The sequence below is a fragment of the Archocentrus centrarchus genome, chromosome 15 (assembly GCF_007364275.1).
Source record: "Archocentrus centrarchus isolate MPI-CPG fArcCen1 chromosome 15, fArcCen1, whole genome shotgun sequence".
NCBI lineage: Eukaryota > Metazoa > Chordata > Actinopteri > Cichliformes > Cichlidae > Archocentrus > Archocentrus centrarchus.
In genome coordinates, this window is record NC_044360.1 from 4,108,633 (window position 1) to 4,124,985 (window position 16,353).

Consider the following 16,353-nt stretch of genomic DNA (forward strand, 5'->3'; position numbering starts at 1 on the left):
AAGCATGCAGAACATTTGAAAAAGAAAAACCTGGAACTTTTTCAGTGTCTGCCACTGAGCAACTCTCATTCAAATAACTACATATTCAATGTCCTGTTTCCAGACAGTAAACAAGAAATAAACAGTAAATAAATAAAAGCTGAAATATTTGTTCAGAAAACCTTGAATAATATGAGCTTGAATAAAGATGAATGTGTGCACTAGTTTTCGTTTGAGCTGCAGGCGCCAACAGTGATGGCAGCTTAGTTTTTAAAGAATTCATCACGATTCTGTTCATAATCTTTGTGGACAGAATTTCTAGGCATAGCCATGTGGTGGAAGGCTTCCACCTTGGTGGCCTCAGAATCTCGTCTCTGCTCTTTGCGGATGATGCGGTCCTGTTGGCTTCATCAGGTGGTGGCCTTCAGCTCACAGTGGAACAGTTGGCAGTTGAGTGTGAAGCGGCCGGCATGGGAATCAGCACCTCTAAGTCTGAGGCCATGGTCCTCAGCTGGAAAAGTGTGCAGATCCCACTCCGGCTCAGGGACGAGTTGCTGCCCCAGGTGGAGGAGTTCCGGTCTGTCGTAGTGAAGTTGTCGATTTACTGGTTAATCTGTGTCGTGAGCTTTGGGTAGTGACCGAAAGAATAAGATCACGAAGCGGAAGAAATGATCTTCCTCCAAAGGCTGGCCTCTCCCTTAGAGATAGGATGAGGTGCACAGCCATTCGGGAGGGGCTCAGAGTAGAGCCGCTGCATCCCCACATCGAAAGGAGCCAGTTGAGGTGGTTCAGGCATCTGACTAGGATGCGTCTTGGGCGCCTCTTGGGTGAGGTGTTCTGGGGGCATGTCCTACTGGGAGGAGGCCCCAGGGCAGACCCAGGACACGCTGGAAAAATTATATCTCTTGGCTGGCCTGGGAACGCCTTGGGGTCCCCCCGGATGATCTGGAGGTGGTGGCTGTTGAGAGAGAGGCCTGGGCTTCTCTGCTTAGGCTGCTGCCCTCACAACCTGGCCCCAGATAAGTGGAAAAAGATGGATGGAGATAAGTGCAATATTTCTACTATGAAAAAAATATGTTGCAGTAAAATATTTTGAAAAATAACTCCACAGTCATTCATTGGAGTATGATGTGTGATGTGCACAAAGACAAGCATGTTATTAATTCATGCTCTAGGCCAAAACAATTTATCTAAATAAACATGTTTTTTTATTTCTATTTGGGAAATTTTCCCTTCATGTATTAATTTAAACGTAATCATTGTCCTGGAATTACGTTACTGATCCCTGCGGATGGCCTCGCATCGGATGGATGACACAGGTTTATATCTTTATTAAACCTGCTTTTTGATGTTAACCATGAAATTTTGATCAGTAACAACCCAGAATGAGGCTCTATGAATGATTCACCACATAATGCCTTCATAAAAACTGCTCAAATAAGATTTTTAAAGACATTTTAGTCCCATTACTGGTTTTATAATCACAGGATTTGGGGGAGAAAAAAAAAAGGCTTATCTATGCCACACAGCAAAATCTTTCTAAAACTGATTTATTAGAAATGATGTATCATTTTAAAATTAGTCCCTTTAATGTCTTTTTTTTTTTTTAAACTGCAGTCTGAAAAAGAAATCAAATAAATTGTCTGCAAAGCTGACTGAAGTGGATGTTTGGACGTGTGTGGGTGACCGGCCTCTTCCAACGTTTTACTTTGACTTGTCTGATCTTTCTGGTCAGTTTTCACTCTGAGTCAGACTGATATAATAACTGACCTCGAGGAGTGGAATAATTTTCTGTGTCCCTCTGCTTTAGCTCGCTTCTCTTTAGAAGTGAGTCACAACTTAGACTCACAATCCAAACGCACACTTTTTATGAGCTTTCTTTATTTTTTTTCTTTCACAGTCACATAAATGGGAGAATTAAACCAATAATTCTCAAGCAGAAAGAAATGCACACTGTCTCAAATGGAAATCAACACACACAAGAGGAAACCCCAAAAAGCAGCAGTACCTGCTAAATATCGTGCATCGTGCAGTGCACTCAACATCAAACCCGGCCTTCAAAGTTAATAAGAACTTACGTGTGTGTGTGTGTTTGTGTGTGTGTGTGTGTGTGTGTGTGTGTGTGTGTGTGTGAGACCAAACTTCCCAACAGCGGAGAGTCTCACAGTTGGCACCAAGAAGCATCTTAAACCTTCTAGATGCTAAAGCTGCAGCAGAGCTGGTTAATAAGGGGCCCGTCCTCCGCTAATCTGAACACAAGCATTTGTCACTCGCCTACTAAACAAGGAATGCCTCTGGCATCAAACTTCAAATTCTTTCTTAAACTTTCAACTCCCAAAATATGAATTATGAGTTAATACCAGCACTGAGTCTTTTGTGGTGAGCTTGCAGAGGCACACAGGCATGCACAGTGTTGTGATCTCAGTCAGCAGCTGCACAGCATGTCCTACCCTCCTCTGGTGAACTGCGCTTGCAGGCAGTTTTAATAAATGTGGAGGAGCCAAAAAGATGGAGGAGGAGGTCTCATATGGCGGCGTTTGTTTTTTTTTTTTTGTTTTTTTTCCTCAAAAACTGAATTGTGACTCACTTTGTTTTTGTCAAGTTTCGAAAAAGTGAGCAATTAACTAACTTCTTGTTTTCAGTGAGTGACGTAACTGGGACATGCACGAATCCTAAAAATCATTCAAAGACATTTTTGTCGCATGTTTTGAATAAGTGCAATGATTCGGACGTGATCAGAAGGATTACTACTACACAAACAAGCATAGTCAAAACACAAGCGTATGAATTAAGATCAACTGATCGTAGAAGTGTACAGGAAGCTCAGCTGCATTTGTTCAAGTCACCATCCCGAGCAGACCAAAGCAGTCTGATATCAAACAGACTGACTCTAAACACAGGCAAACACTGACGAGGACCGAAGAAGAGGTTTGGATTTGATTTGGGAGATTTCATTTGTGTAACAAAATTAAGTGGTGCACAAAAGTTGCAAATTGGTACACAGAAATTCACCAGGATGCAGGAAACAAAGTAATTAATGGTCAAGATTTCCTGGGGAATGAGCACAGGGCCTGCCCCCCAGTGCTCAGATTAAACCTGCACTGATGGTTGCAAAAAGGTTTCCAGATAGCAGGACAATAATCCTCACTAACTGCATATTACTGCAATACCAGATGTTTCAGAAAAACAGTGAAGTAAAATTTGATTTAAACACAGAACACAAAATAAGATAACCCAGTGTTTCAGATTTAAACTCATGCAGGTGGAATTATGGGAGATTGGAGGATTTGAGCCTCTTGCTCCTTCAGCAAGCTGCCTCACTCTTTTAATTCCTAAAGTGGATCTTCAGGAGAGAGGATCACGATATCCTTCGGTATAGCGTGCTATGCTATGCTGTGATTGATTTCTGGGTCACAGGCAGGTGAACGGAGGACAGGAGGCTGAAATGGAGAAATAACAAAAGCCCGTGGATTCTGGACCTCATTTTGAGGAGGCACAAATAAATAAATTGGCATTTCACCACTACTCAAACATGCACGCTGGCCTCGTAACTGCCTTAAACAAAAACTGCAATTCTGCGGCAGGTCCCAATGTCGAGACGCGTCACCTCGTCCTGTCAGCTGGCTGCCATATTCAGTTTTACTAAAAGGTGTTAAATGTTCACATGCCGCACACTTTTTCCAATCTTCACCAAAACTGTCAGAGCTGATGTTCAGACCAAACCTGAAGGCGAATGAAGGGATTTTTCTTTTTTTCTGTGGTGTTTGTCTGTCACAGCCGCTGGGAATCGGCAGCAGTCAGGAAGTGATATTTGTTTGCCACAAACTGTCTGATCTTGACACTAAACTTGGTTTATGGCCCAAGCACACATTTTTCACAGTTGTGCCACCTAACCTTTACTGTCAGCAGCAGCGATCGAAGACATGATTTTTTCCTTTTGCTGCTTCCAGCCAGGCTTTTGTCCTGCTGCGGTTTCTAACTCCGTTACTGCTGCGTGCTTCTATTTGGTATCTTCACATTTTCCTCAGCTTATATCTTTTTTCTAAGAAACTTTGTAACTTGTTTTTTTTTTATATATAACATAACGTGCTAATATCACAATGGATTTAATGATGTTGTAAAAAAAAAAAAAAGACATCAAAGTATCAAAGCAGTGATTCAGTGCATCACGTTTCTAATTCTCTGTCTGCAACAAAGAATAAATTAACCACCAGGCGCCAACATGTCAAGAGCATTTTTATTATTTTTTTCCCCTCAAAACAAAAAAAAGTTATTAAAAGGAAAGGGCTGGGAATCTTTCAGTTAAAACTCTCTTGATTGCTAACAAAGCCTCCTCTTGTACAATTCAAAAACCTTTCACAGTCATGCTTTTGTTCTTCAAGAAGAGACACTGGCAAGTTTTGGCACTCCTGTCAGCCTCTCTCAGCAGTGCTAACCCTTTAAAGACAAGAACAACGAACTCCTGCTCCTTCTTTGTGCCCTTCTGTCATGAAGCTGTGAAGCATATCCCCACCTCTGACACCAATCCCCCGTGGATGATCCAGCACGCTTTCATTTATGCTATATGTCTTCCTGCTTCAAGGGAAACCTTCAGCACGTGGCTTCCCTGACACGCAACATGTATATTGACAGTTTCTACCAACAAGTGAAAAACAAACCGAGCTCATTATTTTTCTGCAATCTCAAGCGCTCACAAACTGTTTTTCATTTGGTTATTCCGGCATTTTCCACACGTTATGGGTCATTAAGGTGTATCCAGGATCCTTAGATATCCAGATAGCAAGGCATTCGCCAGAACTCAGTTGAATACATCTGGTTTGCTTTTTGATTTGAAAGAGTAGGAAAAAAAATCGTGACATACTGGATAAAAGGTATTCACATCAGACAACACAGTCTCACGGCAGTTGGGAAATAATCACAAAATTCAGTTAGGTTTAAGCATCTTCCTCCACATAAGTGGTTCAGGCACAAAATGTTCTTCCTGTTGAAATATTATTAGTTTTCAAAATCATGCAAGTTGCACCCCAAAAAAAAAAAGTGGGCAATTTGTGTCCATGCACACGATTTAATAGGCTGCTTTTTTTTGTGACTGCTTCACATTTTGGTGCAAAGCCGGGCTGTACAGAGTCCACCAGCTGTGACGTTATTGACACATTCTGGTCAAAGACACCTGTGAAAACACTTCAAGCCATCTTTGTGGTAGTTCCCACTCCGGTATGATGTAAACACCGGCCTCTCCGGCAGAAAAGGTAGAGTGCCCACTGAGAGTGGAGTGGGAGATGACAGATTGACAGATGGATTAGTGCAGCGTCTGCAGTGATGTGCGTGCCGTATCGGTTTGTTGTGGTAGAGCGTGAAAGTGAAGCTGTCAGTTTACTGGTTCATTTACGTTCCTATCCTCGATGACGGCCACAAGCTCTGTGTAGTAACTGAAAGAATGAGATCACAGATATAACTGACAGAAATTAGGCGTCTGGACTCTTCTTTGGAGATAGCAAGGAGCTCAGTCATTACCTGAAACTGCAGTTTCAGGTAATGACTGGGGTGCCTCCTGGAGACCTCCTGGGCATCTCTGCTCAGACAGCTGCCCCTGCAACCTGGACCCTCATAACGGGGTGGATGTAAACACACTTTGCCATTAATGCACGCACAAAGAGTGACACGGCCACATCTGCACAGGTGCCATAAACTGCAATTCCTCTAGTGGCCACTTGAGACTTTCTTCAAATGTGAGTAAAGCCCTATAGACTATCAGTGTTACAGTATTAAAAAGCATGCTTACAGGCAGGCAATGAAAAACATTTGTAGCTTCTGTGGATAGTTGGATGCTGTAGGGGTGTGGACAGTTTGATTGACACTCACTCAGACAGCTGTAGCTAATCAGCGTTTGCTACTTTGCTAAATGGAGTCACTGAACTGAACTGGACCTTTTACCATGTTTGTGCTGCTGGATGCCTTTTGCAGTTAATTTAATTGCCTAACAATATTGTGTGGTACAGACTTGCTGAGGGAAATTCTGATTTTCTTGTTTCTTAGCACTCAGGTAACTTTGTGCCTGTCACATGTACAGTTTATGGATCCAGGAGAAAACTCCAACTTCTTTATTATAAGTAGGAGACAGCCCACATGCTATTGGTGCAGCTACGTCTTTATATACAGTCTACGATAGTCATTAGAATACAAACAGCCAATTAGATCATAACCTTTTGATATTAGTGGCCCAAGGCATGCAAAGAGACAGGAAGCAATGATCACAGCTGTAGTACGTGGGTGATTAAAAGAATACAGATGGGAAAGGAAAGGGTAAACATACCTGTTTACTTGATAAGTGTATCTCACAGCCCTGCTAGCCAACAAGCTGCAGAATCTTTAAGCAATGAGACATGAGGTAAAGTCTCAGGCCTGCTGGTGCTCAGGAAGGGAGGAAGCGTGTACAAAGACAGGTGGTAAACAAGAGCTCAGTAAGCCGGCAGGGAAACAGGTGTTCAGGGACAGCAACGGCATCATTTCTTTTTCCCACATTTGCATCTTATAAATATTTGATAAATTAATAGTTTCCCCCATCTGGTGTGTGTTCTGGGCTGTTGCTTCAGAACGTGGATGTTCTCTTCATTCCTGTAGGTGTTGAACAATCTGCATGTTCGTTTGACTGATTGACTGACTGGGTGACTAAGTGACTGTGTGAACGGGCTCACTCAGTGGGATCCGTGTGTCAGGCAGAGAGACTCTTTCATTTAAAATGTTCTTTCCTGCTGCACTTTTCCCCAGAAACGGTACCACTGTGATTTTCGATTAATTTGTGTACGCCAAACAATAGAGACGGGGGGAAAAAAACAGTAGGAGATGAGTGGTGATTGGAGCTGTCAGTCAACTGTTTTATACATTTTCATAGAATACACTCAGCAGACATTTCTGTCACTATAATAGCTTGTTAATTAGTGTGCAAGGTTAGACGAGACAGGGAGAAGAAAGCCTCTTTTTTTGGTGCCTCCTGCTGTGTTTCAAATGTGTGATACGGCACAGCTGGAGTTATCAGGCCCACTTTTAACTGGCCTGTTCCCCACTCGTCTCCCTCCCCTTTTAGCTTTGATTTTTGTTTAGAAAGAAAAGCCCCCCCCCCCCCCCCCCCCCCCCTTTTTTTTTCCAACTGACAAGATCAGTTTGGTTGTCTCTTTATGAGCTCAGGGTTGAACATCTGTGTTAAACCCTTGCTTCCGAAGGCATTTACGCATTAATCTTCAGAAATCTCTTACAGGGCCGCGCGCTGCACCTTTAAAATGATGCGCAATTGCTGCAGTCTGTGTGTGTTGAGAAAATAAATCAGCCTTGTGATAAAAGCAAAGAGGTAATTAAATGAGCTAATAGAAGTTATTAGCTATTCATCAGCTGCAACTGCATTCAAACTTTCCCTGGAGGCACCGTGAGCCTCTCAAACAGGAAGAGTCTTTGAAACAGGTAGCACGGTGTCTCCTTGAATACCAATTAGAGCAGCCTTTTAATTTTTTTTATTTTGCAGCTCATCCGTGTGAATCATTTGACAACAGAGTAGCCGTTTTCCATGGCTGGCTAATTCAGCACAATGCCTGTGAGGGAGGCAGGGAAGGTGCACCGGGGGGGAGAATGTCACGAGGATTTCAGAAAGGTTAGACAGAGAGGAGAGCATGTCGCCATCATACGTGCCATTCGTCATCGCTTTGATAGCACACAGTCACACGGGGCGTCTGTAGGTGTGAGCATAGGTCTTTACTGATGTAAGCGTGTGTGCAGGGAATCAAAGTTGGATTGGCACACTGTTTGTTTAACCAGTGTGTGTGTGTGTGTGTGTGTGTGTGTGTGTGTGTGTGTGCTTTTGTACATAAAGTCAAAGTCCTCATTAGAAAAACAGCAGCTCTGGTTTGTTCAAATGTTTAAAATGCTCATATTTTCCTGACAGGTGACACTTTGTTTGTGTGAATAAACAATGACAGCACCGGTGGTCATTGTTTCAAACACTAGCCTTGTTCAGTGTTTGAATAACCATAATTATCCCCCTCTACAACACAAGTCTGTGCAACAATATTTGAAAAATGAAATGTTAGTATTGATCTTCGGATTGCTGTTACACTGATTGTGTTATCATGGGCTGCACAGATAATCCTGCACTGAATCGTGATGCTGTGCAGAGAAAACCAGATGCTGGCTGTAGCATCATATATGCAGTACATATGCAGTTCAAGGACACCAGTGTACCCCCCCCCCCAGGGCTAAAAAAGTGGACCTCAATATTCCCAAGCAAAACATATTTTCAGGATTCCTTCTAGATTTTAGGAATAATATCAGAAAACCATCTGTGTTCCTCCAATAAAGAAAAAATGTCAAATATTAGTTTTACTTGTGGATCTTTAGTTTTTTATGTTTTTATATTTATTATTAATGCAAAACTAGTCAGATGTATCTAAATGTAGGAAGTAGTGCCCATCTTTCTTTTAACTGGGAAAGACCACAACAAATGTTTACTGCTATAAAGCAAAAAGCTGAGAGAGAGGCTGTGGGGAGAGTTTGGGGAGTGGTCCTGAACTTAAGATCATCTCCAGTATCACAAATAGAAATGGTCCATATAAGATACAAATAAGTTTATTTTTCCTTTCCCATTATACCAAACAGGTCCAATAATCAGCCAATAATTTATGCTGGAAACATGGTCATAATGAGGTCACCAAGGTCTAGACCTCTATAATAAAAAGACAATAAAAATGGTCATGAATCAATGTGTAATGCTTGAGATGGATTTTACTTTGAAAAGATCCATCCATACGTCTTCTTCCGCTTATCCAGGCCGGGTGGCAGGGCCGGCAGCCTAAGCAGAGAAATCCAGACCTCCTTCTCCCTACCCACCTGCTCCAGCTTATCTGGGAATACCGAGATGTTCCCAGGCCAGCCGAGACATATAATCTGTCCAGCATATCCTGGGTCTGCCCCGGGGCCCCCTCCTGGTAGGACATGCCCGGAACACCTCACCCAAGAGGTGCCCAGGAGGCATCCTCGTCAGATGCCCGAACCACCTCAACTGGCTCCTCAACAGGCGCAACTCCTCTACTCTGAGCCCCTCTCGACTGACTGCACTCTTCACCCTGTCTCTAAGGGACAGACCAGCCACCCATTGGAGGAAGCTTTTATCAACCACTTGTATCCGCGATCTCATTCTTCCGGTCACTACCCAAAGCTGGTGAGGGTGGGGACGTAGATCGACCACCCAGCCCTCTTGATCATGACAGACCGGTGCAGCGTCGTCATCACTGCAGGCGTGGCCCCGATCCGTCTGTCAATCTCCTGCTTCCCTCACTCATGAACCAGACCTCAAGACACTTAAACTCCTCCACTTGGGGCAACAACTCACCCCTGACCCAGAGTGGGCATTCCACCCTTTTCGGCTGAGGACCATGGCCTCAGACTTGGAGGTGCTAATTCTTATACCTGCTGTCAGGATAAGTCCAACTTATCCCGACTTAATGAATTGATTTAATTTCAGAATAGTTTCTGGATTTGAAGAATTGCATTGAATGACTGCACGAGAGAACGAGCTGATCAAAGGACTTTACTCACACTGCTGTATCACAGTACTTTTATACTTCTATATTTTAGGTCAGACTTCTTCATAACATGGATAAAACTGTATGCCTGACCTTGCAGTTTCACAATTCAACAGATTGTTTTTTTTTTTTTTTCTTCCAAATTTTACAAAAGCTGATGCAAGTAAACAGCAAGCTTCTACACAGGTTGCCCCAACGGTAACTGCCTTTGTTGTGCAAACCAGTGCAACACGAAGAAAGTCATAGATTCAGACTTTAATAAATGTGTTATTGTTTTCATTTTTTATAGAAAGAATGCCAGACAGCATACATAAAAAATATTTTTTTTTTTTTTAGAAAAGGACAAAGAATAGAAGCACGCAGAGGACATGTTGGTAAGAAGACAATAACAGCTCTGCAGGTCCATTTTAACAACTAATCTTTTTTTATTTCTCAAATCAAACATAAAAGGCAGCTCTCCATCTTAATGAGCTCAATCACTCTTCCTAAAAGCTTCAATAATTCATTTGCTTGCAGATCGTCAGACATTCATAATGAATAACATCCACGGTGAATTATTTACACAGTCATACTTTGTGGCACAACTTACTGGCTGTCACTAAGTCACCCAGTGTGTCTGATGGGCTGGTGTGCGCACATGTATGTGAGAGGGCGTGTGTCTGAATCGCATACTGACATTTGGCTCCATAATGGGCTCACAACCGAGGAGCAGTAGTGACATCCTGTTTGATAGCAGGAAGTGTGTGCTTCCAGCTCCCCCATCAGCACAAAGCAGGGACATACACACTGAAGACATTATGAGAGGAACAATTTCTGTATACTGTAAAGTGGCACAGATAAAAACAAGTGTGCTTAATAATTCATTTTTTCCATTTCTGTGTTACATCATAGGCTAGGAAATGCCGGCAGGCGGTGACTCCAATCACAGCTGAAAACCACAGGATTTCCCAATTCTGTAAACTTTGCCCCCGCAGACCGAGTCAGTAAATGTACCTGTCAGAGCTGTTTGTGTTCTCATTCCTGGGGCAGACAAACCCTAATTTAGTGGCCATGGCTTTAACGGCAGCACTGACGTGGCTCTGCTCACTTGCAGGTAAACTCACATTTATATATGCATTTCTTAAGCTGAGATCACAGACAGAGCGTGTGCATGTGCAATACAAATATGCAGCTAAAAGAAGAAAAGAAGTGGAAAGATTAAAGAAACGCACACACATTGAATATGACTCAGTGTGTGTTTGTTTGCAGTATTTTACTCCTGTGCAGCTCAAGAAACTTTATCTCAAGACTGCAGCTCACAAAATGAACGCTGGGAACGTTTGTCAGCTGATCTCAAGGCAAGTTATAGATGTTTGTCTTTACAAGCGCATAAATATTAAACTAACTATATTATACTAAATAAATGCTCAGCCCGACATTAACCAACAGGCGGCAGTAATGTGTGGTGAAAACCCACCGTCTTCTTGGAGCGCACAGCGGACAGCTGCACTGGAGAGCTACATGAGGAATCTGATGGATACTCTGCACAAACACCAGCTGAAAGGTAGGAGGATGAGCCAGCGACATGTGCGACTGTTTGTGCTGTTTCTGCATTTCACTTTAATTCTGTTAGAACCACTTTAAGTGTCTGGCTTTGGTTTCCACTGCTACATGAACATGTAACGATAAACGGTAACGGAGAAAGTTAGAGGTAAAAAGCTGTTTCTGATGTTTTTGGTCAATATTTATGTGTTTGGTGTCATTTCTAAGCAGCTTTGTGTGTTGGGTCAATTTTCAGTTTTATTTATATAGCGCCAAATCACAACAACAGTTATCTCAAGACATTTTATATTGAAAGGTAAAGACCCTACAATAAAGCCAGTTTTTAAACTGTACCACGATGAGAACCAGTGTCAAAAAACACAACATTTATTGCACACCTGTAAAAGTTCAGCCAAAGTAAAAATGTAAATAACTGTTACTCAACTATCAACAAAAAGGAAACACTAAGTAAATGCAAAAAGTTTAACAATTAATTCACAAGAAGTATTGCAGATAAAGATAAGATAAAACTTTAATGATCCCACGACGGGGAAATTTGCACATTACAGCAGCTCAGTACAGAGAAAAAATGAAAAGGATGAGTAAGAACAAATAACTAAACTAAAACTAAAATAGAATAGAATAAAATAAAATAGCAAAAAAACTATACACATATACATAAGCACTATATACATAAATACATATATATCAATGTCAATACACACATTTACATATACTGTACACACACATCAAAACACTATATACAGATATCAAAATATTATATACATTTGTAGCCAGTAAGGTACATAGCATACACAGTATGCATTATATGGGTGAGTGTAATAAATAAAATGTATCTGGACTGTATGGATAAAGTGATGGCAGAGGAGGTAAAGTCATTATGATGTGTTATACGGTCTAACTGCTGTTGGGATGAATGACCTGCATGAATGAAATAATGAATAAATACCTTTTGTCTGGATAAAATAACTGCTGGTGCTCAAAGAGGAACTGCCGGGACTCTGATGTCAGTTTGCAACCATTTTTAAAGGGTGTCAAAAAAAGTATTTTTTTTTAATTTAAAGGCCATTATAAGAAACAAAGAGTGGCTTCTCAAAGGCCCACTTTGGGGCATGGAAATTCCTGAATACATCCATCCATTCTCTCCCGCTTATCCGGGGCCGGGTCGCGGGGGCAGGAGCCTAAGCAAAGAAGCCCAGGCTTCCCTCTCCCCAGTCACCTCCTCCAGCTCATCCGGAGGGACCCCAAGGCGTTCCCAGGCCAGCCGAGAGATATAATCCCTCCAGCGTGTCCTGGGTCTACCACGGGGCCTCCTCCCGGTGGGACATGCCCGGAACACCTCACCCAAGAGGCGGCCAGGAGGCATCCTAATCAGATGCCCGAGCCACCTCAACTGGCTCCTTCCGAATACATTTATGGAAAAACAAAAACTCAAGAGCAAGAAAATAAGTTCAGAGAAACTAATAAAGGACCTCGAAACAAGAAGCAGGAGGTCATTAACAACAACATGACTGATGCTTGAGATTAAAATGATCCCAGTCTGGATCCTGCTTGAGTTCCATATATTAAACTGATCCCAAAACAGAAAATACTGTTTGTCCAAATGTGGATTTATGGAAGTGTGTATAGCTTACACTTCCCAATGTTACTGAACGGGAACCACAAGGTCACTGATCACCATAACAGGCTAGAGATAATTTTAAAGAAAGCAAATTTTATGAAATAATTCAGATTTAACATAATTTATTAAGAACATTGCAGTGGTGGTATATGCACATGCAAATATATAAATATCCATCCATCCATTTCCTTCTGACTGTCCAGTTCAGGGTCACGGGGGGTGCTGTAGCCCGACCCAGCTGCCCCAAACCAAGAGGTGGGGCGCACCATCAACAGTCTGTGGCAATGCTAACACAAAATATGCAAAATAGTATATTTTGGCTTGATGGTTGTTGTCTGTGAAGCTACACAATAACTTAAATATCTTCATGCACTCTGAAACTCTGAATCTTTTTATATTTGTTGTGCTCTCTAGTAAGTATGTAAATCTTATTGTGCACTATCCTAAATTTTAGGTGGTGATCTAATAAAAGGCTGAGAAATAATACATCCAAAACCTGTTAAATACGTCGTGCATCAGTCTTAACTCGTTACCTTCCACTGAGGAACGAAGCCTGGAATAAAATGAAACACTGAGAAGAAGACAGAGCATTTAAAGCGTGCTGCTTTGGGACGTGGATGACGGGACACCTGTGGGTCCAAACTGCATATGTTTGTATCAGTCAGAACAGAGATATGTGAGACTCCTTATCTAGTCTTTAAAATTAATGATTATTCATAATTAATACTAACTGTGCACAGTTGGGAATATGTCAACCAATGTGCTCTGTTATTATAGAAATTAAGAGAATCATGATCAAGAAGTCAAACGCTGGTTTATGTATGTTTATGATTCAGTGGCTTGCAGGTCATTTTTACCCAACTGGTGATCAAGGGTTCACTGAAATGATCACATTTCTAGAAGAATACTTAATGAAGTGGAATCACCGGCAAATGAGTGGTTGGTTTGGAACGGAGGCTTTATTACCTGCTGAGCACTCTCGTTATTGATTAAGATGAACTGAAGTCTGCTATTTCCAGAAGGACCCTTGAAGGTCGTAATTGCCAAGTGGCTTTTCGTGCCATCCTTAACGTTTTTAGCAGGATTTGGGGTAATGCAGGACTGCAGAAAACAACAGAAACAGGAAACATTTTCAAAGGTTTTATGATTTATAGATTGCCAAGGATCTGAGCCAATAAAATGCAAAGAAGCTGAAGTGCCAGAGAATGGGGGGCTGGCATGTGTTACTGTTGCCAACAAGCGTTACTGCAAACCCATGTGCAACTATGTAAGTGGTACATATCAATATCTGTCTTATATTTTTCAGTTTTTCATATGATTCATACAAAGCAAAGTGGGATGAGTAATATAATTTGAGTCTTCTTTTGCAGGGTTATGATTTTGGATTCATGAGAAGAAGTCGTGTTTTTGATGAATGCAGCGAGCAAACAGGATATCAGTGGCAGAGCCAGTACGTAGGAGGAAACAATCTGGCTGTGTGCAACAGTAAGGCTGCACTTTATTCATCTCTTATTACTATGAATCTGCAGCTCAGGTCAGGCACTGAGTACTTCACAATTCAGTCATATCCAAATGTAATTTTCCCTGCAAAGTTCTTTTTTATTGCATTTTAATAAGTTAAACGGTCTGTTTAGAGCAGCTAAGATTATACTTCAAGTGCTGGAAATTTATGTAGATTTTAAGATATGAAGGTGAACTTGTGTATTTTGCTTTCTAGAAGCATCTGTTCAAGTTTCAGGAGCAACAACCGCGTATTTTCCAAAAGATCGGGACTGTCTGACAACCAAGAGCAGCCTGCAGCTGCAGAATCACACCCTCGAAACTTTTACTGCCGAGCTGAAGAATCAAGGCATACAAGGAGAGGCGGGGCATGACTGTCTTGTATGTGGCTGAGCATCGTGGAATGGGGTGGGGGGGTAACCATGTCATGAAAGATGAGTTATGACGGTACCTCCTGTTCCAGTAATAAAGTTTCAATAAACACCTGAAGCTGAAATGTTTTTCTTTTGTGGATATGGACATAAATGTATGTTTGCATAGCTTCACACTTTACAGGCCCAGCAGTTTCACATGCTAGCAGTTATTTTAACAACACTGTATCACAAGTCATATCTGAATATGTATCATCTTATAGCAGGGCAGAATTTTAAAGTTTAATCCAACACAGTAAAAAAACGAGCAGAGAAAAATCCCAATTCTTAAGTTGACGGTGCTCGGTCAGCGGTTAATCCTCTGGCGCTTCTCTGAAATCTTTAACTGTGAACTCCAAAATCTCTTCTTCAGATGTTGCTCAGCGGGAAACTAGAGGAAGAACCCCAAACCTTCCTAAACAACTCCCTTTTATCCATATGCATCACTCCCCCCCCCTTCTCTCTCACTCTCTCTTTTACTCCTACTTTCTGAGCCACACATCCATCCACACACACACACACACACACACACACACACACACACACACACACACACACACACACACTTCCCATCCTACTGGCACATCCAGTACTTTCCTGTATCACACAACCTGCCTAAACAGTGACCTACTTCACTGCTTTTCATCTCGACACACACAGATCAGCACAACTCTTAACTTTATACTTTATCCATTATATTGATTGGCTTTACACTTGATTATATCTGATTAGAACTGTGCATGATTAGTAAAATCATATAGATACTTTGTTACAGCACTCGGTGTTACACTAACCATAAGAAGGTCGGACTTTAAGTCCTTTATTCCACTTTTGGACGGAGATAAGTCGGGAGGGATCTCACACCTCCATCATGTACTCTGTTTAGCCACGACAATGATACAGGTTAATGCTATTATTATGGAGATCCCCCAAAGTAAAGTAGATCCCTCATGAATTGCATGATTTTTCCCAGCAAATCCCACAGCTGCCAAGTCGACACTTGATTGTTGTCATGTTCCTAAATCTGTTATTCCTGAATGCTTTCCTGCAGTGTGGAAGGGTCGTAGTTTCCTGTGTAAAGACACTACTGCCATCAGGGATTCCCGCTGCTATGAAGGGGTGTATGTGGTCTGCAGCAGTGTTTAGGTAGGGGTAAGTATTAAAGTACGTACACACACAGACACACACACCCCCGGTTCAGAAGGTGACCTGAAGTCAATCTGAGTGTTCACATGCTGCCGTATGTGTGTCACATCCCTTTACAGGTGGACTGCAAAAAGTTAAGGTTATTCGCTTATCTTGGTCTTCATCTTTGGTGGAAAATTAGGTGACCCAAATAATGCAAATGCATCTGTATCAAAGCAGTTGCTTAAATACTAATAAATAAATGGCTGCACCCCTCCATTTACACTAATAAAAGCAAATGTCTTCCTGCCATCTTCACTGCTCACCATCTGACTTCATTTGACTAATGAAAACACTAAATATTCATGTGCTTGATAGCCAGATATTGATGAGAGCAGCAGCTAAAATGAGGTTAAGCACCCCACCGAATGGACTGCTTTGTGTGCTCTCAGTTTTCTGCAGATGCATGCAGATGTAGTTCACCAGGTCGAGGTTAAAAAGTCAAAATGAGATTGCAGGATCTCATTAAGTAGCCACTGACATTCCACATCAGTCTACGAGGAGTCACTTTAATCAGAGAGAAAATAACCCCCAGAATGACCCTTTG

At 41.9% G+C, this 16,353-nt stretch overlaps 1 protein-coding gene across 1 annotated transcript; it reads left to right on the forward strand.

Moving 5' to 3' along the window:
- The first annotated feature begins 10,480 nt into the window (after nucleotides 1-10,480).
- LOC115793458 (uncharacterized) lies at nucleotides 10,481-14,704 on the forward strand. Its single transcript, XM_030748468.1, has 6 exons — nucleotides 10,481-10,641; nucleotides 10,797-10,885; nucleotides 10,977-11,091; nucleotides 13,866-13,978; nucleotides 14,082-14,196; nucleotides 14,429-14,704. The coding sequence occupies exons 1-6, from the start codon at nucleotides 10,536-10,538 to the stop codon at nucleotides 14,602-14,604; spliced, it is 714 nt and encodes a 237-aa protein (XP_030604328.1). The 5' UTR covers nucleotides 10,481-10,535; the 3' UTR covers nucleotides 14,605-14,704.
- Nucleotides 14,705-16,353: the final 1,649 nt, after the last annotated feature.

Bases quoted from the DNA above. Each gene is read 5' to 3' on its own strand.
- LOC115793458 (XM_030748468.1), top strand. From the start codon at position 10,536: ATGTACCTGTCAGAGCTGTTTGTGTTCTCATTCCTGGGGCAGACAAAC. The intron at 11,092-13,865 runs GTAGGAGGATGA...TATGATTTATAG, and splicing joins GCACAAACACCAGCTGAAAG to ATTGCCAAGGATCTGAGCCA. The intron at 13,979-14,081 runs GTAAGTGGTACA...CTTCTTTTGCAG, and splicing joins GCAAACCCATGTGCAACTAT to GGTTATGATTTTGGATTCAT.